The sequence below is a fragment of the Rhineura floridana genome, chromosome 10 (genome assembly GCF_030035675.1).
Source record: "Rhineura floridana isolate rRhiFlo1 chromosome 10, rRhiFlo1.hap2, whole genome shotgun sequence".
NCBI lineage: Eukaryota > Metazoa > Chordata > Lepidosauria > Squamata > Rhineuridae > Rhineura > Rhineura floridana.
The window spans coordinates 31,448,163-31,474,021 of NC_084489.1; the positions used below are offsets into that span (position 1 = coordinate 31,448,163).

General features: G+C 41.5%; 1 protein-coding gene across 2 annotated transcripts in view; it reads right to left on the reverse strand.

The window, feature by feature from the left end:
• Window positions 1–25,859, reverse strand: part of UBE2E2 (ubiquitin conjugating enzyme E2 E2) — a 217,305-nt gene that overhangs the window by 172,468 nt on the left and 18,978 nt on the right. Inside the window, exon 3 of one of the 2 annotated variants that reach the window (XM_061587142.1) lies at window positions 18,277–18,327. The exons of the other annotated variant lie outside the window; for it this stretch is intronic. Coding sequence (XP_061443126.1) covers window positions 18,277–18,327 — 51 coding nt within the window. The remainder of the gene's footprint in view (window positions 1–18,276; window positions 18,328–25,859) is intronic. 2 annotated transcript variants of the gene reach the window in all.

Below are 25,859 nucleotides of genomic sequence, written 5' to 3' on the forward strand. Positions count from 1 at the left end.
CACATCCAAAGCAGTGCACTTCATAAACCTGTCTACTCTAGCTCACTGCTTTCCCTAGCTGAGCTACCTAAGCAGTCTCTGCATTGTGTGGGGAGAGTTGACTCAGCACTAGAGCCTGGGTGGGCACCTGCTTAAGTAGGGAAGGTCTTCGCCCATAGATGATGGCTCCTCGAAAGTTCCACTCTCTCAAGGTCCCTCTTCTCGTGCCATCTCATGTGGGGCGAACCTTCAACAGCCCATCTGACAGTGGGGCTTCGCTAGGTGATGGCTCAACTTCTGGGAGTGGGAAGCTGGTTGGCGTGGAAGCGTTTGAAGTGCCAGGCAGGGATTCCTGTGGGGGCAGGGTTGGAGCATGCAAGGGGTCGCTTCCCAACAGCTCAGGCAAGGAACTCGCAGATGGCCAGGCCAGTACCTCAAGTGGGGCAACAACTTAGACTCCCTGGCCGAGGTGCTCGAGGTGATCTCGGACGTGCGAATGTTGTCCCCGGAGCTGTTAGTTCTGGGTGACTTTAACATACACGCTGAGACCACTCTCATGGGAGCTCCTCGGGATTTCCTGGAAACCATGACTTCCTGGGAACTGCGCCTTAGTAATACTGAGCCCACCCATGTAGCCGGTCATACTCTTGACCTTGTATTTGTCCCGGGGGGGAGGGTAGTGTGCTGAAGTTGGGGCTAATTCTTTTACCCCTGTGTCATGGTCAGACCACTATCTGGTAAAGATGGATCTCTCGATGCCGCACGCCCTCTGCAGGGGTAAAGGTCCTATTAGAATGGTCCGCCCCAGGCGCATGATGGATCCAGATGGTTTCCTGACGGCCCTTGGGGAATTGGAACCTGCTGAAGGTCACTCGGTCGAAGTCCTGGTGATGGAGTGGAACGAGAGGATCGCCGGGGCCTTGGACCAAGTGGCTCCAAAACGTCCTCTCCCCCTGAACAGAACTCAAGTAGCACCATGGTACACACCATGGTTGCGTACTTTGAGACAGGAGGTGAGACGACTAGAGCGCCGGTGGCAGAAGTCGCGCTCCGAAGATGCCCGAACACAGGTTAGAGCAGCAATAGCTGCCTACCAGGTGGCGGTAAGGGCAGCAAAGAGGGAATTCTTTGCTGCCTCTATTGCGTCAGCAGAGTGCTGTCCCAGGAGGTTGTTCCAAGTGGTCCGAAGCCTGGTCGGTCCAGTTGCTCAGGAACCCTTGGAACAGTCTAAGGCCTCCTGTGACAAATTGGCAAAGCACTTTGCTGATAAAATCGAGCACCTGAGGAGCTCGATTCCGTATGCCGTGGATACAGTGAGTGAACTAGAGTTGACCAGTTGCAAACCGGTCAAATGGGATCGATTTCAGCCTCTTTCTTCTGAGGATGTGGACAAGGTGCTCTCATCTGTAAAGCCTACCACTTGTCTAAATGACCCTTGCCCATCATGGCTTCTTATGAGCTGTAAAGAGAAATTGGGTGAGGGGATCAAGGCAATGGTTAATGCATCCTTGCAAGAAGGTGTTATGCCACTAGCCTTCAAGGAGGCTATTATAAAACCCATCTTAAAGAAGTCCTCCTTGGATCCCCAGATCTTAAACAACTTCCGCCCAATTTCAAACTTACCATTCTTGGGCAAGGTCGTTGAGAGAGTGGTGGCAAATCAGTTGCAGACACACTTGGATGAAACGGATTATCCTGATCCATACCAATCGGGTTTCAGGACTGGACACGGAACTGAAACAGCCTTGGTCGCTCTGGTTGATGATATGAGGAGGGCATTGGATAGGGGAGAATTCACCTTCCTTGTCCTCCTGGATCTCTCAGCGGCTTTTGATACCGTACACGGTATCCTTTTAGATTGCCTGGAGAGTTTGGGATTGGGAGGCACGGTCTTACAGTGGTTCCACTCCTTTCTCTCTGATAGGCGCCAACAGGTAGCATTGGGTGAGGAGGGTTCAGACCCTTGGCCTCTCAATTGTGGTGTGCCACAGGGCTCTATCCTCTCTCCCATGCTATTTAACATCTATGTAAAGCCGTTGGGAGAGATCATCAGGAGATTTGGGCTGCAGTGTCACCAATATGCGGATGACACTCAGCTCTATCTCTCATTTAAATCTTCACCGGAGAGGGCTGTGGAGACCATGTCCAAGTGCCTGGAATCCGTGAGTGGATGGATGGGCAGGAACAGGTTGAAGTTGAACCCTGATAAGACCGAGGTACTACTTGTGGGAGACAAGGGAGGGTTAGGAGATGTTGACCTGGTGTTTGATGGGGTGAAGTTGCCCCTACAGGACCAGGTCCGCAGCCTCGGAGTTGTTCTTGATTCCAGGCTATCCATGGAGGCTCAGATTTCGGCTGTGAGCCAGGCAGCTTGGTATCAATTACATTTGATACAAAGGCTGCGACCCTACCTCCCTGTTCAACAGCTCCCGCTCGTGGTACATGCCCTGATCACCTCTCGATTAGACTACTGTAATGCGCTTTACGTGGGGTTACCCTTGAAAACGACCCGGAAATTACAACTTATACAGAATGCAGCGGCGCGCTTACTCACCAACAGCCGCCGCCGGGACCACATCACGCCACTATTACTTGATCTACACTGGCTGCCGGTTGTCTTCCGGGCCCGATTCAAGGTGTTGGTATTAACCTTTAAAACCCTAAACGGTTTCGGCCCTGCTTATCTGAAAGAGCGCCTCCACCGCCACCATCTATGCCACCCAACTACATCAGCCACACAAGGCCTTCTCTCAATCCCGCCAACCAAAACAGTTAGGTTGGTGGGTACTAGGGAGAGAGCCTTTTCTGTGGTGGCCCCCACTCTCTGGAACTCCCTCCCATGTGATCTTCGACATGCCCCTTCCCTAGACGTATTCCGCAAGGCCCTGAAGACGTGGCTATTCCAACAGGCCTATGAGGTCCTTGGGACGGGTAAATCTCCATGATTTTGTCATCTATCGTATGCTGCTAATATAACTGTTTTTATATGTATCGATGACTGTCCAATATTTTATTTATTGTTATTATGTGATTGCATTTGAAATTTTTGTATTTTATCTCATTTTAATGTACGTCGCCTAGAGTGGCTAATTGCCAGATAGGCGACAAACAAATTAAATATTATTATTATTATTAGATAACAGATCATTTTTCTGTCTCTCCCTGCATTTTTATGTAACTTGACTACAGACTGTATCAGGAGAAAGACATGGTTTTCCTTATCTCTCAGCCACTTTTAATATCATCGCCCATGGTATTCTTCTGGAGCCGCTATCCAAGTTGGGCTGGGTGGTATTGTTCTGGAGCAGTTCCAGTCTTACTTGGATGATCATTTTCAGAGGGTGGTGCTTGGGGAATGCTGCTTGGCCCAAGGGAACCTTCAATGTGGGGCTCAATTCTGTCCCCCATGCAATTTAATATCTACATGAAACAGCTGAGTAGGCTCATCCAGAGTTTTAGAGCACACTTACAGCAATATGCTGATCACAGCTCTACTTCTCCTTTACATCTGCAGTGGATGTGCTAAATTGGTGTCTAGCCTTGTGGTAATGTACCAGATGAGAACCTATTAACTGAAACTTAATCCAGACAAGACCGAGGCACTGTTAAGTGTATGGTTCTTTAGAACTGATGGATGGGTTGTGGCCTGCTCTAGATGAGGCTACACTGTCTCTGAAGAAGCAGGTACATAGCTTGGGAGTATTCCTAGATCCAGTACTGTTGCTTGAGGCTCAACTGGCCTCGATGGTATGGAGTGCCTTCCATCAGCTTTGAGTGGTGGCCCAACTGCGCCACATCTGGCAGGGATAACCTAACTTCTGGTGTCTATACTCTGTAACCTCTAGGGTAGACTACTGCAATGAATTATACATGGGGTTGCCACTGAAGATGGTTTGGAAATTGCAGTTGGTGCAGAATTTGACAGCCAAATTGCTGACCAGGATAAGTTGACGTGTACATATAACACCAATTCTGGCATGACTGCATTGGCTACCAAATAGTTTCTGAGCCCATATCAAAGTGCTGGTTTTGACCTAGAAAGCCTTATGAAGCTCAGGACCTCAAGGGCTGCCTCTCCCCATATGAACTGACCTGGACTCTATGTTGGTCATCAGAGGCCCTTATTTGTGTGCTGGTGGCAACACATACATGGGCATTTTCAGTGGTAGACCCCAACTGTGGAATGCTCTCCCCAGGAAGGAATGCCTGGCACCATCTTTATCCATCTTTACTTGCCAGGCAAAGACCTTTTTCTTCACTCAGGCCTTATGCCTTTGATATGTGGCTTCCTAGCTACATTTTCTGTATCTGATGGGTTTTAACTTTCCAGTAAATTTAGTAAATGTTTTATTGACTATTATGTGGGTCTTTGCTTTTAAGATATTGATGAGTTTTAGATTTTGTTGACTTTGTGTGTTTTTATTCGGTTTTTAATGCAATTTGCTTTGAGTCATTTCAGTGAGAAAAGCATCTAACAACTATAACAACAGAAGACTATGGACGTTATGGCCATTTTACTTCAAGACTGTTGCCTGCCTCCTTATTGCCAACTCCATGTGGCTGCTATGCGTAGCAGTAGCTGGGGCTGGATTTTCCATCACTTCTGACAGCATCTTTTCGATTCTAACTACAGTTCAACAATATTCTGTTTTCCTGCATTTTTCTCTTATGAAGATTAAATCATGCCGTCTTTCTCTTTTAGGCTTTATTTACACAAAAGTAGAGACTATATACTTCTGTTAAAAAAAAGTGCTTTTACAGAAGGCCTCAATGTAGAAGAATTCAAAGCCCACTTCATTAAAAAAAAAGGAATGCAGTAGGGCCCTGCTTTTCGGCTACCCGCTTTTCAGCTACCCGTTTTTTGGCGTTCCGCTAATACGGTGGTGCCAGCGGGGCGATCAGCTGTAGCACGGGGAGCTCCAGACATCACTCTACAGCTGACAGCGATCAGATGTAGCACGTGAGCTCCCCGCGCTACAGCTGATCACTGTCATCTGTAGCGCGGGAAGCTTGCACGCTACAGCTGATCACTGTCAGCTGTAGAGCGGCGGCTGCAATACAGTAGGGTCCCACTTTCTGGTGGTTGGTGGTTTTCACTTTTCGGTGGGGCCCTGGAATGTAACCTGCCGTATGAGTGGGGCCCTACTGTATTTCAATTTTGGACAGATGAGACTAACTCCAGCTCCAAGGACAAAACTCAAACTCCATTTTGTTCTGAAGGCCAGATTGAAAGCTTCAAGAAATAAATACTAGGAGATATAAGTGAAGACCACACATTTATCAGTAATATGCAATGTCTATAATCACAGTAGCAATCTCAAAATTACAAGAGGTCACCTAAATGGCATTTGTGTATAGAGAACATATTCAACTGGGAACTTATGGATAGCTCTTCCTCCAACACAGACACACCCACACATTACTATTGTTCATTTTTTTTGTTAAGGTTAAAATCAGAGAAACATTTGGTTTCTGGAATGACTATATTTTGGTAGTATAAAAATAATGTGTTCTATATGATGTATGGTTTTAGTTAAATTGATACACAGTAACTGGCTTCTTGCCAAGCAACATGGAAGTATTTTTAAAGCCTGCTTAATCCAATTCTGTATTTATAAACAAAAATAAACTCAAGAACTCTAAGAGCTGTTTGTGAAAAGAGCATATAAACAAGGTAAAAAGTAAACTGACAACTGAAGAAATTGAAAACAACGATAATTTCATGTAGAGATAATTGTAATTAAGAAACATTTGGCATGTGTTCTGATATAATTCAAAGCTGTAGCCAATTAGATGCCTGAATAAGCTTGCAAAGCCACAAATGTATAATTAAAACAAATACGCTGCATTACAAACAAAAAGACACACAAGCAAAAAACAAGCTTTGATTCACATTTTTGTACCGTTTTCAATTTTTGCAACTTTGTTAGCCCAGCAAAAAAGCACATTTTCCAAATTCAGTCACTCCCAAAAAGCTATTCAGAATTAGACAGAATTTTTAATAAAATAAAGCATCATCCAGGTTACAATAACATTTTTGTCGTGCTAAGGTTAAAGGCTATACAACCAAACATTTTATAGCTTTGTAATGCTGTAGTAAAAAGTTACCTAATTGTTTAGCAGTATTACAGGAAATGTGGAAAGCAAATAATTTTTTTTCTTCTCACAGGCCACTTGTAGACAAGCACAGGCTGAAACTGACTTATTTGTATACACAGAACTTTATTTCATCACTTAGAAGGAAATAAAGGTTAACGCACGACTGCCTTGTTTAAACCAACAGAGCTGCTGTTAATGTGATGAAGGTGATTGAGAGGGTTATGGCGCAGCAATTGCAAGTACTTTGGGATGAAACAGATTATCCTGACCCATTCCAGTCTGGGTTCAGGCCTCGTTATGGGACTGAATCGGCCTTGGTTGCCCTGATGGATGACCTTTACTGGGAGGACAGGGAGAGTGCGACCCTGTTACTTTTACTTGATCTCTCAACAGCTTTTGATACCATTGATCATGGTATCTTTCTGGGCCAGCTTGGTGAGTGGGTATTGGAGAACAGCATTGGGTGATTGTCTTTCGGCCCCCTGGCAGATGTGCTGTGGGGTGCCACAGGGTACCATCTTGTCCCCCATGCTGTTTAACATCTATATGAATCCCTTGCTTTTTTCACTATCCAACTTTCACATCCATACATAAACACTGGGAATACCATGGTCTGAATGATCCTGACTTTAGCGTTCAGTGATACATCTTTGCATTTGAGGACCTTTTCTAGTTCACTCACAGCTGCCCTCCTCAGTCCTACTGTCATACGTGGGGGTCACAGAGGCATGCAGCTAATGAACAGATAAGGCCAGACCATAAATCTGCCAGGCAGGAGGAACCAGGGGTCAGCCAGCGTGTCTTACCATTTGGGAAGCACCAAAGGAGGTGGCAGAGAAGTCCTTAAAGGAGTCCAAATGTCCAGAAACCAAGAGGTCCGATCAGGCAGGGCAGGGTTCAAGGCACAGGAGAGCTGGAGCAATGTCTGCAGCAAGGCTTGACTATGACTTTAGCAAGGAGTCTCTCTTTCCTTCCAGCCTTTTGTACTCTGCATGCTGGCCCAGGTGCTTCCAATCAGCTTGTGTTCTTGCAAGCTCTCTTGCTCCTTAATCATGCTGATTGCCTTCACTGCTGCAACACCTGTTGGTGTCTTTGCTCTGCTGGGGAAGGTGCAGCCTCCTGGTCGCTTCCTGATTCTGGCAGGCAGGACCCCTCAGGGGCTTGTCTCTGGTCTGGAGAAGGATCCTGGGCTGTCTCCCTGCTTGTCCCCATTCCTGGGTCTGCAGTCTCCCATTCCTCTTCCTCCTTGGATGAGTCCTCTGAGGGGAGCAAGACACCTACCCTTCTTCTGATTTCTTGACTATTGTCTCCATTTTGGTTAATGACTGTGCCAAGGTATTGATAATCCTTGACAAGTTAATGTCCTCGTTGTCAACTTTAAAGTTACATAAAACTTCTGTTGTCATTACTTTAATCTTTTTGACATTCAACTATAGCCCTGCTTTTATGCTTTCCTCTTTCATCAGCATTCATTTCAAATCATTACTGGTTTCTGCTAAGAGTATGGTATCGTCTGCATATCTTAAATTATTTATATTTCTCCCTCCCATTTTCACACCTCCTTTATCTTTGTCCAATCCCGCTTTCTGTATATGTTCTGTGTATAGATTAAACAAATAGGGTGATAAAATACACCCGTCTCTCAACCTTTCCGATGGGGAACCAATCGGCTTCTCCATATTCTGTCTTTACAGTAGCCTCTTGCCCAGAGTATAGGTTGTGCATCAGGACAATGGCTGCCATATGATCTCTGGTGCCTCTTCCCTTTCTAAATCCAGCTTCCACAACTGGCATTTCTCACTCCATATATGGTAAGAGCCTTTGTTGTAGAAGCTTGAGCATTATTTGCATGGGATATTAAGGCAATAGTTCGATAATTACTGCATTCTCTGGGATGTTCGGAATTGGGATGTATATTGAACGGTTCCAGTCTGTGGGCCACTGTTTAGTTTTCCATATTTGTTGAAAAAATATTGTCAACATTTGGACAGATTCAGACTCAGTAGCTTGTAGCAACTCTATTGGTATGCCAACTGTTCCTGGTGATTTGTTTATTCCAAGTATTTTAAGAGCAGCTTTCACCTCACATTCTAAAATTTCTGGTTCTTCATCATACACTTCCTCCATGAATGAATCTGTCATCCTTCCATCTCTTTTATAGAGTCCTTCAGTATATTGCTTCCATCTTCCTTTTACTTTATCCCAGCCAGTCAGCGTGTTCCCCTCTTGATTATTCAACATCCCTACTCTTGGTTTAAATTTCCCTTTCATTTCTCTAATCTTTTAGAATAGGGCTCTTGTTCTTCCCTTTTTGTTGTCCTCTTCTATTTCTATATAATCTATTGCAATAGTTCTCTTTATCCCTATGTACTAGTCATTGTATTGTTGCATTTAGGGTTCTGACTGTGTTTCTATCTCCTTTTGCTTTTACTTTCCTTCTCTCTTTAACCATTGTAAGTGTTTCTTCAGTCATCCATTGAGGTCTTACTCTCTTTTTAACTAGAGGTATTGTCTTTTTGCATTCTTCCCTGATAACATCCCTGACTTCACTCCATAGTTATTCTGGTTCTCTGTCAACTAAGTTTAAAGCCTCAAATCTGTTCCTTATTTGATCTTTATATTCTTCTGAGATTATATTTAAATTGTATTTTGGCATTGTGATTGCTTTGTTCTTTAGCTTTACTTTGATTTTCAATATTACCAGTTCATGCTCCTGGTCTTGTTTTGGCAGAAAAGATGGAACTTCTCCATCTTCTGCTACCAATTATATAATCAATTTGATTGCTATATTGACCATTTGGTGATGTCCACATGTACAGTCGCCTTTTAGGTTGCTCAAAAAATGTGCTTGCAAGAAACAAATTATTGGCTTCACAGAATTCAATTAAGTCTTTCTCCTGTTTCATTTGTCCCCTAAGCCCCATTTCCCCACAATTCCCTACTTTTGCATTCCAGTCTTGTTTTGGTGTGTGATCAATTTCTTCCTGTATCTTTGCGTAAAATCTTTCCAATTCCTCCTCTTCTGTGTTTCCCACTGTAGCATAGACTTGGATGATGGTTATGTTAATAGGTTTCCGTCTATGGTGAGGAGTTTTTAGAGTGTTGGATAAGCTGAGAGCAATGCCGTCAGGAGTCTAGACCAAGAGGCTAGACTCCTAGCAGGGGCACCCAAGGTGGAATGGTCAAAGCTGAGACACCAGACTAAGATGCATCCAAACTCAGAAGAATCAATGGTAAACCACCTCTGAATACCTCTTACCATGAAAACCCTAAGAACAGAGTATCCAAAATGCAACATGAGATAATGCTGGAAGATGAGACCCCCAGGTCACAAGGCACTCAACGAACTACTGGGGAAGAACAAAGGACAAGTAACAGTAGCGCTGTGACTAACGACGCAGCTGGGTCAAAGCCAAAAGGAAGCCCAGAGGCTGATGAGCACAGACGCGAAAGCAGAGTCCAGAGTTGTATGATGCACACAATAGGAACATGGAATGTGAGTAGCATGAACCAGGGAACGTTAGAAATTGTCAAGCAAGAAATGGAACTTATCAACATTACAATACTTGGCATAAGTGAATTAAAATACATGGGAATGGGCCATTTTCAGTCAGGCATCTACAAAAAGTTTTATGCAGGAAATGAGCAATTAAGAAGAAATGGGGCTGCTTTAATAGTGAGAAGTGAAATAGCAAAAGCAATTAGGAGCTACAACGTAAGGTCTGAGCGAGTGATATCAATGAGATTAAATGGGAAACAGTAGAATACATACTTATATATTATATTGTACAGGTCATATTCATCATAACCAAGACCTAAATGGAGCCAAGTCAAAATAGGACTCACTTGTGAAGTTGGCCTTTTCTAAACATTTTTGTGTGCAGTAGTATTATTTTATTTAGAAAACCCTGCTGAGAAGTTTCTATTGTTTATTCATTGCATTTAGCAGAGTTTATGTTTTCATGGAAGATTGTTTATGTCTTGTTTCTAATAATCAAAGAATTATAAAAGACTTCCAATACCACATATCAAAGAAGCTTTACAAGTAAGTAGAAATGAAAACAATCTACTGTTGAGCTACCATCATCCTGTGGACTTCATGAAACATTCAAGTTAAAATACAGCCAAAATCATATTACATTCTTAAGACAGAAATAACAGTTCAAAGAAGTGAGCAGTATGCTTACCGCAAAAATTTAAGCAAAATGAGAATGGATGCAGATACAAGATCTGCAAGTGTAGAAGTCAGTTCTGACAATGAACCACCAGCTACTTCCACCAAAGACTGCTAACACAACTAGTCTATTTGTATGAATGATGTGAAGTTAAAAAGAATGGAAATTATATATGATTAAAACTCTTATTCCATGAACTAGCAAAGTCACATGATCTTAAGTATACTGGTCATGATTCAAGAGCCATATAAGTATACTCCCCCTCCCCACAATATACATCAAAACATTTCATCTGAACCTACTTTTAAGGTAAAAAACCAGAAAACCTGGCAGAACACTTGTAACATTTTTATAATACATCATTACCACCATATATTTTGCAGGAGTGTCCTGTCAAGGAAGCTGTCATCTACTTGTGTAATTTTGTCTTTGTGAGACTGGCTTCATAAAATATGGAGCATAAAATTATGGGCAAGACTATAGTCATATCTATAACAGTAGACCGTGCAGTTTATATGCTCTTAATAAGTTGGTTAATGACTGGCACCCACCACACACTCAGTTGTTCCTTTGCAGATCAAGGTGAACTCAAGCCAGGCTGCAAAGGAGATCCTTGCAGACAGTACCAGTGGGGGTTGCAGTCAGTGCCAATCAGCTGGTCAGCAGGGATCAGCTGCATTTGGGAGCTCCTGAGCGGAGCCAATCCTAGAAGGGCTTGTTATTTGGCACCAAGGAACCATTAGGAGCACACTCTAAGGCTCCTGATGGCTCCTCTGAAACTGTATTTTTATTTGCCCCACATCCGGGGTTGCCAGGTCTCTAGTTTTCACCCAGAGACTCCAGATTTTGGGGGCCTTCTCCAGGTGAGTAACCCCAATCTCTGGACTCTCCGCTTTCATGTAAAAAAAGAATGTATCTAGGTGGTCTGGTTCAACAGGTATACATCAAAACGTCAGCTGCCCCCGCAACTTCTGTTAAATGAGCTGTAGCTAGCTGCTCTAACCCTGCCCTTTCAGGTTTGTAGCCAATAAGTGAAGTTAGGATGTGATTGACAAGGGATTTGCTGATCTCCAGGCAATAGCTAGAAACCACTGAAAGGCCAGAAAACTTATCTTTTCCTGCTTGTCTGAAAATCTCATAAATTGAGCAAGTTTATAGCTTTCAGCAGTAGTAAAAGTTCCTTTCTGTGTTCAGGAGATGTAGAACAAAAAGATCACAGCAGGATCCTGGTAGGCAATTATTTACTGTAAATAATTCCAGTTATCATCATAAAAAAGTGTGTATGCAGGTCTTTTAAAATTACTTGCAAAAATGACATATTATACATCTTATATTTCAAATAATTTTTGAACAGAAATTTAAAAGACGTGTACATTTAGCTTATCATGTCATTACAATGTGTTATACTTTTCTAATTATGAGGAGTCAAACAAGCTTGAATTTTCTTGGGATGTTGAAGAGGCAGTTTATGTGTCTGATTCATAGCCTGTTTGGAAAACCTCCCCAATATGAAGCTTTAATCCTATTCTCGCTTTTCTGGGAGTAAAGCTGCAATGCGAACCCCACATACCAGGAGTAAACCCCACTGAATTCAGTAGAACTTTCTTTTGATTAGACATAGTTAGGATTATGCTGTAAATCAATGGGGCTTTTGAGTGAACATAGCAAAGGATTGTGTTTGTGTTGTAAATCTTTCTCTCCCCCTCCAATTCTATTTTTTAAAGCAATTAGGCAGGGCTTACTTAGGTGTCACTGCTCTTTTTTTTTTTTAGGACACTAATACTGAATTAATTTTTTAAAAAATGTTCTGCAATGACCAACTGGTTTTGACAATAAACTATTATATGGAGTGTATGTATTTTTAAATCTCCAGTGTGTGTATTTATTTATTTATTTTACAGTAGGGCCCCGATTATACGGCAGGTTAGGTACCAGACCCCCGCTGTAAAGCAAAAATCACCGGAAAGCGGAGCATCAATCAGCTCTAGTGCGGGGACCTTCCCCCCAACAGTTGATCAATGTTCCGCTTTTCTTCGCTGCCTCCCTCGCTTGCCTGTTCACCACCTGTTCACTTAAGCGCTCGCTTGCCCTCCACCACCTCTCTCACTTCCCCTCTGCCCACTCATCCTCCCGCCTGCCTGTTCGTGCGCTCAATTGCTTGCCCTCTGCCGCCTCCCTTGCTTGCCTGTTTGCAGCCTGCCCTCTGACACCTCTCTCGCTTCCTTCCTGCCCACTCACCCTCCCGCCTGCCTGTTTGTGCATTCGATTGCTTGCCCTCTGCCGCCACCCTCACTTGCCTGTTTGCCGCCTGCCCTCCGCTGCCTCTCGCTTCCCCCCTGCCCACTCACCCTCCCGCCTGCCTGTTTGTGCACTCAATTGCTTCTCTCCGCCGCCTCCCTCGCTTGCCTGTTCACTGCCTGCCCTCCGACGCCACTCTCGCTTTCCCCCTGCCTACTCACCCTCCCGCCTGTTCATGCACTCGATCGCTTGCCCTCCAACGCCTCCCTCGCTTGCCGCCTGCCCTCCAACACCTCTCTTGCTTTCCTCCCTGCCCACTCACCCTCCTGCCTGCCTGTTCGTGCGCTCAATCGCTTGCCCTCCGCCACCTCCCTCGCTTGCCTGTTCGCCGCCTGCTCTCTGCCACCTCTCTTGCTTCTCCCCTGCCCACTCACCCTCCTGCCTGCCCGTTTGTGCACTTGATGGCTTGCCCTCCACTGCCTCCCTCGCTTGCCTGTTCACCGCCTGCCCTCTGACGCCTCTCTCGCTTCCCCCCCGCCCACTCACCCTCCCGCCTGCCTGTTCATGCGCTCGATTGCCAGAACAGAGACGCTGAATGCACAAACGCTGAATGCACAAACACTGAATCAGACTGCACCGACAATACAGTAGTACACTGTAAAATGGCACCCGATGCTCTTATCAGACTCAGAGCTTAGAAACGTTCCTTGCTTCAACGACAACTCCCATCAGCCCAACTGTAGGAGGAACGTTTCCAAACTCTGACGATGCACTCAGAGCGATGGGCGCCATCAATTGCATCATACCGCAAAATCACAAAATCGCCGCCAAAACACAACAAGAGCCGCACATATGGGACAGGGACCCAATTCAAAACTGCCGCATTAGCGAATCGCTGTAAAGCGAATCGCCATAAAGCGGGGCCCTACTGTATTACATTTATATACTGCCCCATAGCCGAAGCTCTCTGGGCGGTTTACAGCAATTAAAAACAATAAAAACAAATATACAAATTTTAAAACACAAAAAACAATGTAAAAACACAATTTAGATTTTTTTAAAAAACAATTAAAAAACTATATGGAGTCTTTCCAACAACCCTGTGAGGTAAGGTTGCCAATTGGAAACTAAAGCAGCTCACAGCAAGAAATAAATTCATTTAAAATCCAATAACCATAAAACAAGAATAAAACAGTTGCAAACCAGTTTAAAGTAGCATGATTCTGAATTTTGGGTTGGGTGAATGAAGCTCCGTATCATTTCAGGTTGCAATCTTCTGTATGCTTCCTTGTTTGAGTAAGCCCATTGTATACACTGGGACTTGCTTTTGAGTAAACATGCATAGGATTGCACTATAAATATCTTTACAGGTTGTGTAAATAATAAACATCATGGCTTATATAAATATTTCTTCATAATATGTCCCAGTAAGCATCTGATTTCACACTATGGTTGTACATTATTATTTCCTTTACATTTTAAGTGTGCCCTTCTTCCTTTGGGTGGTCATCATGGTCCCCCTCTGTTTTCATCCTGAGGGGCAGATTAGGCTGAGAGATGGTGAGCAGCCCATAGTCACCCAGTAAACTTTGATTTCCATTTTAAAAAATGATTGAAACGATTTACATTCAGGCAAATTTTATGAAGTAGATCCACACAATACATTAAAGCACATTCAACTCACATTTAAAGCACTTATTTCTGCTAAAGAATCCAAAGTTTTCCCTTCTCAGTTATAGTTCCCGCCACCCTTAACAAACTACAGGTTCCATGATTCTGTGGTGGGATTCCTGTGCTTCAAATGTGTGATGAATGCACTTTAAATGCATGGTGTGGATCTGCCCTAGGTATGCTGTGCATTCATTAGTGAATTGAAAAGAACAATTTTAAAATATACTTTTTTAAGCAGGGGAAGGGCATCCAAAAACTTTTGACAATTATGAGAAATTCATTAACACCTTATTTCAGAAATACTTGACTGTATAAAAATTAAAATGAACATTTCAGACAGGGGAATGGTCATTAATTAAATTTAATCTTGCTATTAATCATGCTATTACATATCACACATATGTAAAGCCATCTTTTACAGGACCAGATTCTGTTGGTGTGGAAGCATTTGTGTTCAGGGCTACAATGATGCAGGGAGGCAAATGCTAGCTGAGAGAAGGGCCTGATGTACCTGTCATCCAAGAACTGGGTATGCTGGATTTGTGTAAAATATGTAAGAAATAAGAATAGGCAAGATGAACTGTGTTCATGGACACACAGTTGGTCACAAGAAAGTAAAGCAAGACTACAGAAATGATAAGTGCTGTACTGGAGAAGCAGAGATTTGCTTCCTTCACTGATAGTGTAGTTTTTTTAGATAGATGTCCAGTTTTATCAGATAGTGGAGACAGGCTATACAAATGAAAATAATTACACCGGTAACTTTCAAATGGCTACTATGCTCTACGTCTGCTAATTGCATTTCTGAACTATCTTTCTGCCTGTATGGATGAATTGTTTTTCCTTCTTCTGCAGTTGTGGCAGAGATCCAAGAGAGTTCAGAAACAACCAGTACATAGAGCTTGTGGTAGCGAGCTATATTCCAGCACCAAGGAGCTGTCATACAGGTGCAAGTTATTTCTTTCCCCTTATTCTGCTTATTCTTTAAGCACAAACGTAGACAGTAATGCGGGATCAGCAACCCAGAGCCCACTGAGGCTGCAGCTCCTGCAAAGGCCTTCCTTGGTGCCCCAGACTATGAGCTTTCATTTTTTAAAAAAAGTAAGGAGGCTATGAAGCAAAATGCGCAGGCACCCTTTTAAGCAATTTCTGTGAAATGAGCTGGCCTGGCTGCTCCCACCTGTTAGCGTTTTTAGCCAATTAGTGAAGTCAGAGCTATGATTGATTAGTGAGCTGACAGCAGGCAATAGGAATCCCTGGGGTCCTAAAGAGCTACTGTTTTCCTCTGCCATTCAATGGACTTTTCTTGCTTATCTCTTATTTTCTAGTACTCTAGTAGTCCTTGGAATTTCCATAGTTTGCCCTTCCTTTTTTCTTGAGATGAGGTACTCTCTAGACGTTATTTTCTGCAAATACTATTATGCAATAGGTGCAGGTAGACGTTAAGAGAATCTCTTCCCTGAATGGCAAATGCAAAATGTGAAAACTTTGCAAAGAGATTTAGGCAGATCTCCTGCTGTCCAAGAACTGAGGCATAGGCACTCATTAAAAATCCACTGTATAATTAACTTTACAGTACCATAGTATGAACACCTACTTCAGAGGGAAGCCTTTGTATTTAATGGGGCTTACTCCCAGGTAAGTAGGTACAGGATGGCAGCCTAGGCTTTGGTTTAGGATTGGTATTAGGGAGACAAGGTTCTTAATTCCTTTACAGCTGTATTTCCACAATCAGGACTAGTGAGACATAGCTGATTTCCTATGGTAAACGTGAGGTGGGGGGAGAAGCAGCAATGACTGTACTCTCTCTAATTTTGTGCTATGTTATGCTATATGCTATACATGCTATGCCCCCCATGGCAGCCATTTTGTGACTGGCACTCTCAGCACTCTTAAAATTCAAATGTGCCCCCCTCATCCAAAAAGGTTAGTAACTCCTACAATAATGGATATATAAACTCCAGTTCACACATTCTGCTGTTGTTCACAAGGAAATATGGCGAGAAGTAACAGCATAAGCCACTCCCCTCTATCTTACCAAGGCTTCCTGTTCAACAATTTTCCCCTCCCAACTTCTTCAAAATGCTATTTTAGCACCAACCCTACACCAGTGTATAATAGTTGATAACTTCTTCTAGAATCCTCTTTCCTTCAATTTGCCCTGTAGGAATCTAGGAGATCTTAAAATACACGATATCAGAGAAACACTGGGATACTTTGTTCAATGTGTTATGTTTGAACACTTCTGGTTTTTTCCTAAGGTCCTTGGATCTTTGGTATTTCCTTCAAGTAGCAGCACCTGGAATCCTAAATGCATGAAAATCTCTCCTCTGCTTTAGAAGTAAACTCCTTCTGATACCAAAGAACAAAAACTCTTAGACCAACTCTAAGTTTAAACTGCTGACATAATCTTCAAACCAGTATGTACAATAGTTTTTTACCGTCTTTATACTATGCAGAATATTTACAATTCACCTCACACAAACAAAATATTGTAATTCTTTCTATGAATAGTTATTTTAAATGTCACATCCAACAAGCAGCTTACAATGTTGGACTCCAAGACATGAAATAGCTTTATCACACTATCTGTCAAAAACAGCTTTGTTGTTCTATATATATTTCTTGCTATTATAAAACAAAATATTGTAAAAAGCAGGATAACAAAGGGTGAGTCAACTCCCCAAAAAGCAGATCCAGGCCAGGGAACTACAGAGGAAACAGATTAGTGAGATTCTCACTGTTATACAACTCCACATATACAGAACCTTTCAGTCAGAGTTGATAACAAGAAACAGACATGTCCGCACATATTTTGCAGTGTGCATGCTCTGAGAGAAATCCACCACCACAACCCTGCACCTATATTTTTAAAAGTTTGATACAAGCAAGCAACAAATGCACACATTTAACTATAATTTTGTGTTGAAAAATAAACAATCTTCATATATTTTGTTCTTCCCAGCCCACAGATGTACTCGTGAGTTCACTATTTTACCACAACATTAATGTCAAACATAATAAAGGTGATACAATTCCTCTCAGACAAATTCAGAAAACTGCAGCAAGCTTTTCAAAAAATCAAAGAACTCTTGAGTTATAACCTCCTCTGCAGCATGCAGAGTTCTAGATTTATTTCAATAAATGAATCTACCAATAGACATCTGTCAACAAGCCCAAGACTGGCCAATCACTTTTGGTATACATATATATGCAAACTCTTTTCTATCTTGTAAAGGATCTCCATAATAATTACCTGAAATACTTTCTGATCATCATTATTACAAGACTACTTCAGTGCTTAGTTTCCCCCAAGATGTAACAAACACAATTTTGTCAAGAAATTAGAAGAGTCAACTCTTATGTCTAACTTAAATCTGAAGTAAGAAGCAATCTCTGATACATAAAATTAAGAATCCATCACTCTCATCTCACAAGTAATTTTTTAAAAAAGTGAACCAAATGACTACACATTTGAATATACTCTGTTCTCCCATAGTTATAAGTAAGGTAAGCAAACACCTCTGTAAACAATGAAGTACATTCTTGGCCATATTCCAAGACTGAACTTATGACACCTTGGCAAATATGTAATTTGAGAGAGATAATCACAGTGGCATGACAACAGACTATCTGAAATAAAACAGATCAGATTTTAAGTGCTCACGTTATTTATTCAAAGGCAAAAATGCAATTGGCCAAATCCTGATTCTCTCTCTCTTTATATTTCTCAATCTATGTCATGATGCTTCCACAACAGCATCACGTCCAAGGAGAAGGAAAACTAAACCTAGAATAATGCAGTTTTCTCTTTTGCTTAAGACACAACCACCAAAATACACCAATAACAACTAACCTAGAACTGCAGCAAATCCTTAAAAATAAAACATAACTGATCAGGGACTTATTTAATGCTTTCTAGCATTGCATTACAATAATAGTTTTAAATGTATCACTATCTTTCCAGGGTAATTAATGAAAGCCTCCTGAAAAGCTATTAATTGTAACTACAGGCCAAAAACCTAACTAACAAGACTGAAGAAAAAGGCAAATTCTACCTCGGTTGAAATATTCATGTATATTCCAAATAAATAAAATCCATTTTAAAACTTACCTACAGTTTGGAGGAGGGTCTAATGTAATTTCTGCAAGTTCTTTCTGAATTCTTAAGAGAAAAGAGACAGAAGTTAAAAGGAGAGAATTCTTTTTCTTTAATGCTTTCCCTCCATTTAAAAAAAAATCAACTCCAGTGACTCTTAAGTAAAAGTACATCCTTATTGTAAAGGAAACAGTATGCCACAAAAAATTATGTTACACCTTGAGCCTCACTGGCTGTGATCTGGACGGGGGATGCACACACATTCCACACATAACCCAAATATTTTTGCAGTTTTCATTTCTGACAACACCCCAAAAGAACCAAAGCTTTGTTTAAAACCTTCCTAGATTTAAAAAGCAACCCAACACATGCTAGCTTTCCAAGAAGTAAATGCCAGCAGGTAATTTTTCCTTCCTTCGCCTCCCTGTCCTCACGCCCGCCCCCAGTCATATAATGATCAACAATGCTGTGGGAAGGATTCCAGCAAAGGAGTATGCAGGTGAAGAGCTAGCTGGACTATATCCTCCCCTCTCAGCCATGCTACCACATGCCCTGTGGGAAGATCTAACAGCTGCCATGCATGCATGGAGCCCAAAAAATCAGCAGCTATACCTCTCTTCTTTGATAACATATCTAGAGAGTGTGCAGCTCAGACTTCCTCACTGGATATCAGCCAATAGGAGGAATTTAGACCCACTGAACTAAAACAATTTTTTTTTACTGAAAACAAGTTTTCATTTGTGTATTGCTTTTTCCCTGAGAAGCAAATACGCTTTTATTCTGAATTGAATTTAACATATTTTCAAATGAGCAAGTCAACAAATTTAAGCATAGAATTAGTTATGAAACCCAGCAGCTCTATTAACTTGTAGATATGTGAATTCCAAAATTTTGCACATTTTATAATTTCACAGGGCAAACAAGCAGTAAATTTGGATAGCTTCAGGTTCACAATTCAATAATCTTGGATTTAATGCAGTATCATTTCATTAACATCAGTGATATGTGCAGCACTGTACCACGCATACTTACTTGGAAGCCCCGAGTTCAATGGACCTTATTTCTAAATGAACATGTGACTGTAGTCTAAGGCTGAATAACTAAGTCCACATACACGATTTTGTCATTCAGTGCCTGCAACAAACCACTGCAACCACCACCAATTACCAGAAACAAAGAGGATAGGCTAGCATCCCTTGACAAAGTCCTAGGTTAGAAATTCTGTAGTGATACTTGCTTCACTGCACCCTTCTCCTACTTTGTCTTCAGCTGAATATATGGAAGTCCTTTAAGATTATGTCACTTTTGGGGCTCTCCCTCAAATGAAATTTAACACATGTAGTATACAGACAAATAATAAGCAGGACAAAAGAAATGTCAGAAGAAAAACAGAAATAAACCTAAGTACTGCCTCAGCATGTTTTCCAGATTTGTGTTTCTTGTTTGTTACTTGTATTTCAATCCCAAAAGAAAATATATAGCAAATTTCGTTTGCTCAGGCTTATACTTTTGCCATGCAGATGAATTCTGACCTCAAGCATATATGTACCTTGCAAAGCACAATAAAACCTATAAACACAGCACACCAGCACAAAAATTGATTTCCCAAGATAAACATAACAGTTGTATTAGCAGAGAATAGTTACTCTTACACAGCACTTGCTTTGATTCCAAAAAGATCAATAGACTACACTTTTGGATTACTTGAGCTAATCTTAAATCATCATTCAACATTCTTCTATATTCAGTGTGCATGACTGAACTAACCAGAAAGAAAAAGGGCTCACTATCTGTGAAATGCTATGCAAGTGGTAACGAGTCAACATATTCACAGATCTAAAAGGGAAGTTTGCCCATCAGCCATAATGTAAAGAGTCTGATTTTCTAAAACTGATAATTTAGATACTGCAGCACAATCAAAATAAAAGATTCATTTACAGACAACTGGTTGGATCCATACTAAATTAGCTGCACTTATGCTTTACTGAAATCAATGTGAAAAAGCAAGCAAAAGTCTTGTGGCAGCTAATAAATTTATTACAGCATAAGCTTTTATAGAATACAGTCCACTTAAGCCATTGTTAATAATTATCACCGTTGCTACTTCTCTGCACTTCTTTCTTTCTGACCTCACTATTTAAAGTCATCACCACCACATATATGTGAGTGTATCATTTTTCTTTCTATCTCTCCCTCACTTTCACTCCCCCCCCTCTCACACACAGGATAACACTTCATGCTTCTGATAAAGTGGGCTATAGTCCAAAAAGCTTATGCTGTAATAAGTCTGTTAGTCTTTAAGGTGCCACAAAACTTTTTTGCTGGCTTTGGTGCAACAGGCTCCCTTCTGGAAATTTACAGTGTGAAAATGTCATGATTTAAGTCCTATTTATTTCAGTATAGTCTACTGATTGAGTATGGATGCAATCTATTGAGCTCAGATATTCACTATGACTTAGGAAGAGGGGAGGCAACGCTCATATCCTGTAGGCATGCCGCATAGCTAATGAAATCAAAGGCAGGTTGTGGAATTTCCCCCCAGCTTCCATCTTAGCTATGGTAAGGCTGGTGCCAATAAAGCCTGAAAAATGGTTCATGCTAACCAGGTCTCAATATTAATCACAATCTGAAAGCAAGGTTTGATGCTGAAGCTGTTTTCAAGATTCTGGTTAACAGTAAAACTTGGTTAGCATTAATCGTTAAGGTGAGTGACAATGTAAGCCTTAACCACAGCTAAGGAGAGAAAGAGAATTCACATTATTAGTAGCCTACTCTCACATTTTAAATGATGGTTAGGAAATCGGGACTATTACATGCATCCTGGTCTTCAATCCTATTGAAAAAGCACAGTTAAATGCTTAATAGCCCAATTCCACTTTGTTAGGCTCATCAGTTTCAATACTAATCCATTCCGAGAAGGCATGCTTAGGATTTTAGCTCAAGTCCCACCTAGTTATGACTAACTGTTATGGTTATGCTCTAAGACTGCTTACACCTTAAACTTCAGAAGTAGCAAAAATCAACCTAGATAAAAATACATTATGTATAACTCAGAGGTCAGCTTGCAGCATAGCCTCTCTTGCCAGTTTTCTATCAACACTCTGAGAATCTAGCAATGATGAGGGCGAATCCTGCAGACCTAGTTGCTGTAAAGGGGATTCTTTGTGTTCTGCATTGCCTGTCCAATTGAATCTGGGAAACTGAAAGCTGTTACTCTTCATTAACAGTCATGTACATATCATATAAATAGGATCTCTGGCCCACTATATTTGGATATTCAGTGATCATTTTCATGACACCATGTATACACATCCCTCAAGATTAGCAGTAATTATACGCTGTACATGCCTGAGAGTGTGTGTTCTCAATAAGATACCAACCTGTACATTTTGCTTGTGGTCCTGAAAGAATGAACTAACAATAGCTGCATATGCTTTTTCTGGTTTTACATAGGAAAGCGTAAGTAAACTATTATAAGGATTGTTTAGTTACTCTATTTCAAGTTTTTGGAAGAGAAGAAGCATTTGCATTTTCAAAAACTTTAAAAAAAATTTTAGACCTGCATAGGTTTTATGCTGCATCATCTGCAGTTTATTTTCATTGTGTTTTTATGTATTTTATTATGTTATTGTAATAGTTTCTGAAAGCAGCCCTTAAAAATTATATTTGGTGGAACATAAAAGTATTAAATAAAAACAAAGTACCATTTAAAATGTGTCTGTAAATAAATATTCAGGTTGTTCATCATTTTTTGTAAATTACTTTAGCTAGTACTTTTGTATGTGGGGAAACTGAATTCTTCAAGATAATTTAATATATTTATACTAAATAATAGACATGTGACAAACAAGTACTGCACATACAGACATGTGTTTATGTGAACAATGCTGGATCCACAAGCCCTGCTATGTGACTTGGCAATAACTTGAAGAGTATGTGTGAAAAGTTACATGAAATGAACCCAGCAGACCATAAAAACATCATTGGTACATACTATGGTCTGGTTCGTAAACCACATTAAACCATAGTTAATATTTAGCTATGGTGTAACATGAATGAGCTGCGTACTGATGCATGCTGCTGAGAAGTCGTATCCTTCCCTCACTGCACTGGGAACAACAAACTACAAGGTTTAGCTTGTTAAGCCATTCAAACGTTTGTTCTTGGCTTACCACTCATGCATTACTTGGAGAGAAACTGTCCTGCCCAGAGTGCGAATCATGAAGCGGAGGCGAGACTGGAATTAATTCCTGTTTTATTACAGTAACATCAAAGGCAATGTGTTTCATAGACTTATCTTTGCTAACTCACTACAGTCCCTAACTAAGCTACCTAGGCATACTCTACAGCATGTGAAGAAAGTTGACCCAGCAACCTGGTCAGAGGGGCGCCACCTTTAGTAGGGAAGGTCTTCGCCAGCAATCTCTGACTCCTTCGAAGTCCCACCTTCTCGAGACGTCTAGTGCAGGGTGAAGGGGGGCAAGCCTCCACCAGCTCATCTGACAGTACAGGTTCAATAGATGCCTCAGGAGGCGGGAAAGCGTTTGAAGTGCCAGGTGGGGAATCCTGGGGGGGTGGAGCTGGCACACCCGCCCGGTCATCCCCCAACAAGTGTTGGGGCATCTGTAGGTGGCGCGAAGTCTGCTTTGGTGGCAGAACTGTCTGTGGGAACTGGCAGGCTGTCAACTACTCCCCCTCCCTCATAGTCCTCGAAAGTCTCATCTACCTCCGATTCCTCCCCCTGCTCTATCTGAGGAGGCTGGGGCTCAGCAGGCTCCCCACCCTGATCCCCCTGGGAGAGCTGGGGCTCAACAGAAACAAACCATAAAGCCTGGGATCAGATGACATGGCAAGTCTGAACTTGTGGTTTGTAGTTCCCAACATGGTGTGGCCAGGAGTGGGGAAAGAGCAAAGCAGTAACTTTTAAGCAGCGTACACCAGCATGCTGCTTGCTCATTAAACCATATTTAAGTATGAGTTATGGTTTAATGTGACATGCAAACATGACCTATAAAACTTAGGGCATGTTGCTTAAGTTATTTACTGGAAACTCTTATATTTCCATTTTCAGCTAAATTTCAATACACTCAACAGAACTTAAAATACAACGAAACTCAAGAATCCTGCCTTTCAGACATCATCCAAATAAGCACAGCGGCAGATACCAAGAAAAGAAAAGCTGTATTTTAAACAAAAACAGATCTTTCCGTTGGCTAACATTCAATCTCACAAGGGGAAAGAGGTACTTAAAAAAACCTGTCTCATTCTATGCAAACTCTTGCAATGTGTACGTAACAATGGTGTCTAGTTTGCTTTGATTTTTCTCTACTGCCAATCTGGTACCTTTTTAAAAAACACAACAATGCAGGAACATACTGAACAAGTTAATCATAAAGCGAGAGCCAGTGTGGTGTAATTGTTAGAGTGTTGGACTAGGGCCTGGGAAACCAGGGTTAAAATCCCCAGTCAGCCACGAAGCTCAGTGGGTGACCTTGGACCAGTCATTATCTCTCAGTCTAACCTACCTCACAGGTTTGTTGTGAAAATATAATTAGGACGGCAAGAAAGGTGGGATACATGTGACCAACAAACAGATTTCAGGATGGGATATATAGATGTGAACAAGATTATCAATGGCTCCCATAAAAAATGGCTTCAAACATGCTATTTTTAGGCATATTCCTAAGATGTTTTAAGGCTACATTTAAAAATGTGCAGCATGAATGTGGGTGCAAAGTTCCTCCTGTCTAGCATATATTCAGTGACAAATCATAAGAACATAAGAAGATCCTACCAGGATCAGGCCAGTGGCACATCTAGTCCAGCATCTTGTTCTCACAGTGGCCAACCAGATGCCTATGGGAAGCCCACAAGCAGGACCTGAACGCAACAGCACTCTCTCCTCCTGAAGTTTTCTGCAACTGGTATTCAAAAACATACTGCCTCTGACTCTGGAGGAAGAACATAGCCATGAATTTATCTAATCCTATTTTAAAGCCATCCAAGTTAATAGCCATCACTGCCTCCCATGGAAGTGAATTCCATAGTTTAACTATGCGCTTCATGAAGAAGTACTTCCTTTTGTCTGTTATGAATCTTCCAACATTCAGCTTCTTTGGATGTTGAGTTCTAGTGCTATCAGAGAGGGAGAAAAACTGCTGCCTACCCACATTCTCCATGCCATGCATAATTTTATACACTTTGTCACCTCTTACCTTTTCTCTAAACTAAAAAGCCACAAGTGCACAACCTTTCCTCACAGGGGAGTTTCTCAATCTCTTTGATCATTTTGGTTGCCCTTTTCTGAACCTTTTCCAACTGTATCTTTTTGAGGTGAGCCTACCAGAGCTGCACACAGCATTCCAAATGCGGCTGTACCATAGATTTGTTTAATGGCATTATGATATCAGCAGTATTATTTTCAATCCCTTTCCCAATGATCTCAAGCATGGAGTTTGCCTTTTTCACAGCTGTCACACACTGGGCCGATATCTTCATTGAATTATCCATGACAGCCCCAAGGTCTCGTTCCTAGTCAGTCACCATCAGTTTAGACCCCATGAGTGTGTATGTGAAATTAAGATTTTTGTGTCCCAATGCATCATTTTACATTTGCTTACATTTAATTGCATTTGCCATTTTACTGCACATTCACTCAGTATGGAGAGGTCTTTTTGGAGCTCTTTGTAGTCTCTGTTTTAACAACCCTGAACAATACAGTATCATCATCAAACTTGGCTGCTTCCCTGCTCACCCCTAGGTAGTTTATGATCAAGTTAAAAAGCACAGGTCCCAATACTGATCCAAGTTTCTGTGAAATGGCCATAAATTTGCGTAATCTAGGACAATGTTGAGAAGGGGCTAAATCTACTCCTTAGTCCAACTGGGATCACCAGCCATTGACAGAAAGTATTACTTCTATTTCAACAAGTATCCCAAAGTAGCTGCCTTTAAATCCTATGTAGTACACTTGTAAAAACAGCTGCAATGATGGCAAAACTTTCAGCAGGGATCCTGCACAGGGTTGCAAACCCACAGGGTTCTTTGCAACATAAAGACCCTCTCTCCCATCTAACCATCCTTCATGCTGGATGGGTTTTTTGCTAGTACTTAACAATCAAGGGTTGTATCCAACTAAGTCATATTCAAAAGTAGAACCATTGATATAAATGACCTTACATTAGCCATGTCCATTTATTTCAGTTAGTCTATTCAGAGTATGACTTTGTTGGAGTCGTTTGGGAAACATTAATGTGAGGTGTTACCATTGCCCTGCGATGTGCTATGATATGTACGTTTATACCAGAGCGTATTTCACATGTAATAAATACTCATTGCTTGTGAGTGCACACATTGATTCTCCCCCTCCCCTGCTGTACTGTGGTCTTACTGTCAAACAGGTCTTACATGTGATTGTAGGGCTTCAAAAGTCTGCAAACCCTTTTTGATGAGAAATCCGGGGGGGGGGGGAGGGAATCTGTTTGTGGAACCATACACATTAATTCCACACAACTTCTAAGTCTTGTAAAAACTGCTATTCTTACAACATTGTTAATAATTACCTTTAAATGAATAATGCATTTTGTTATATTTCAGCT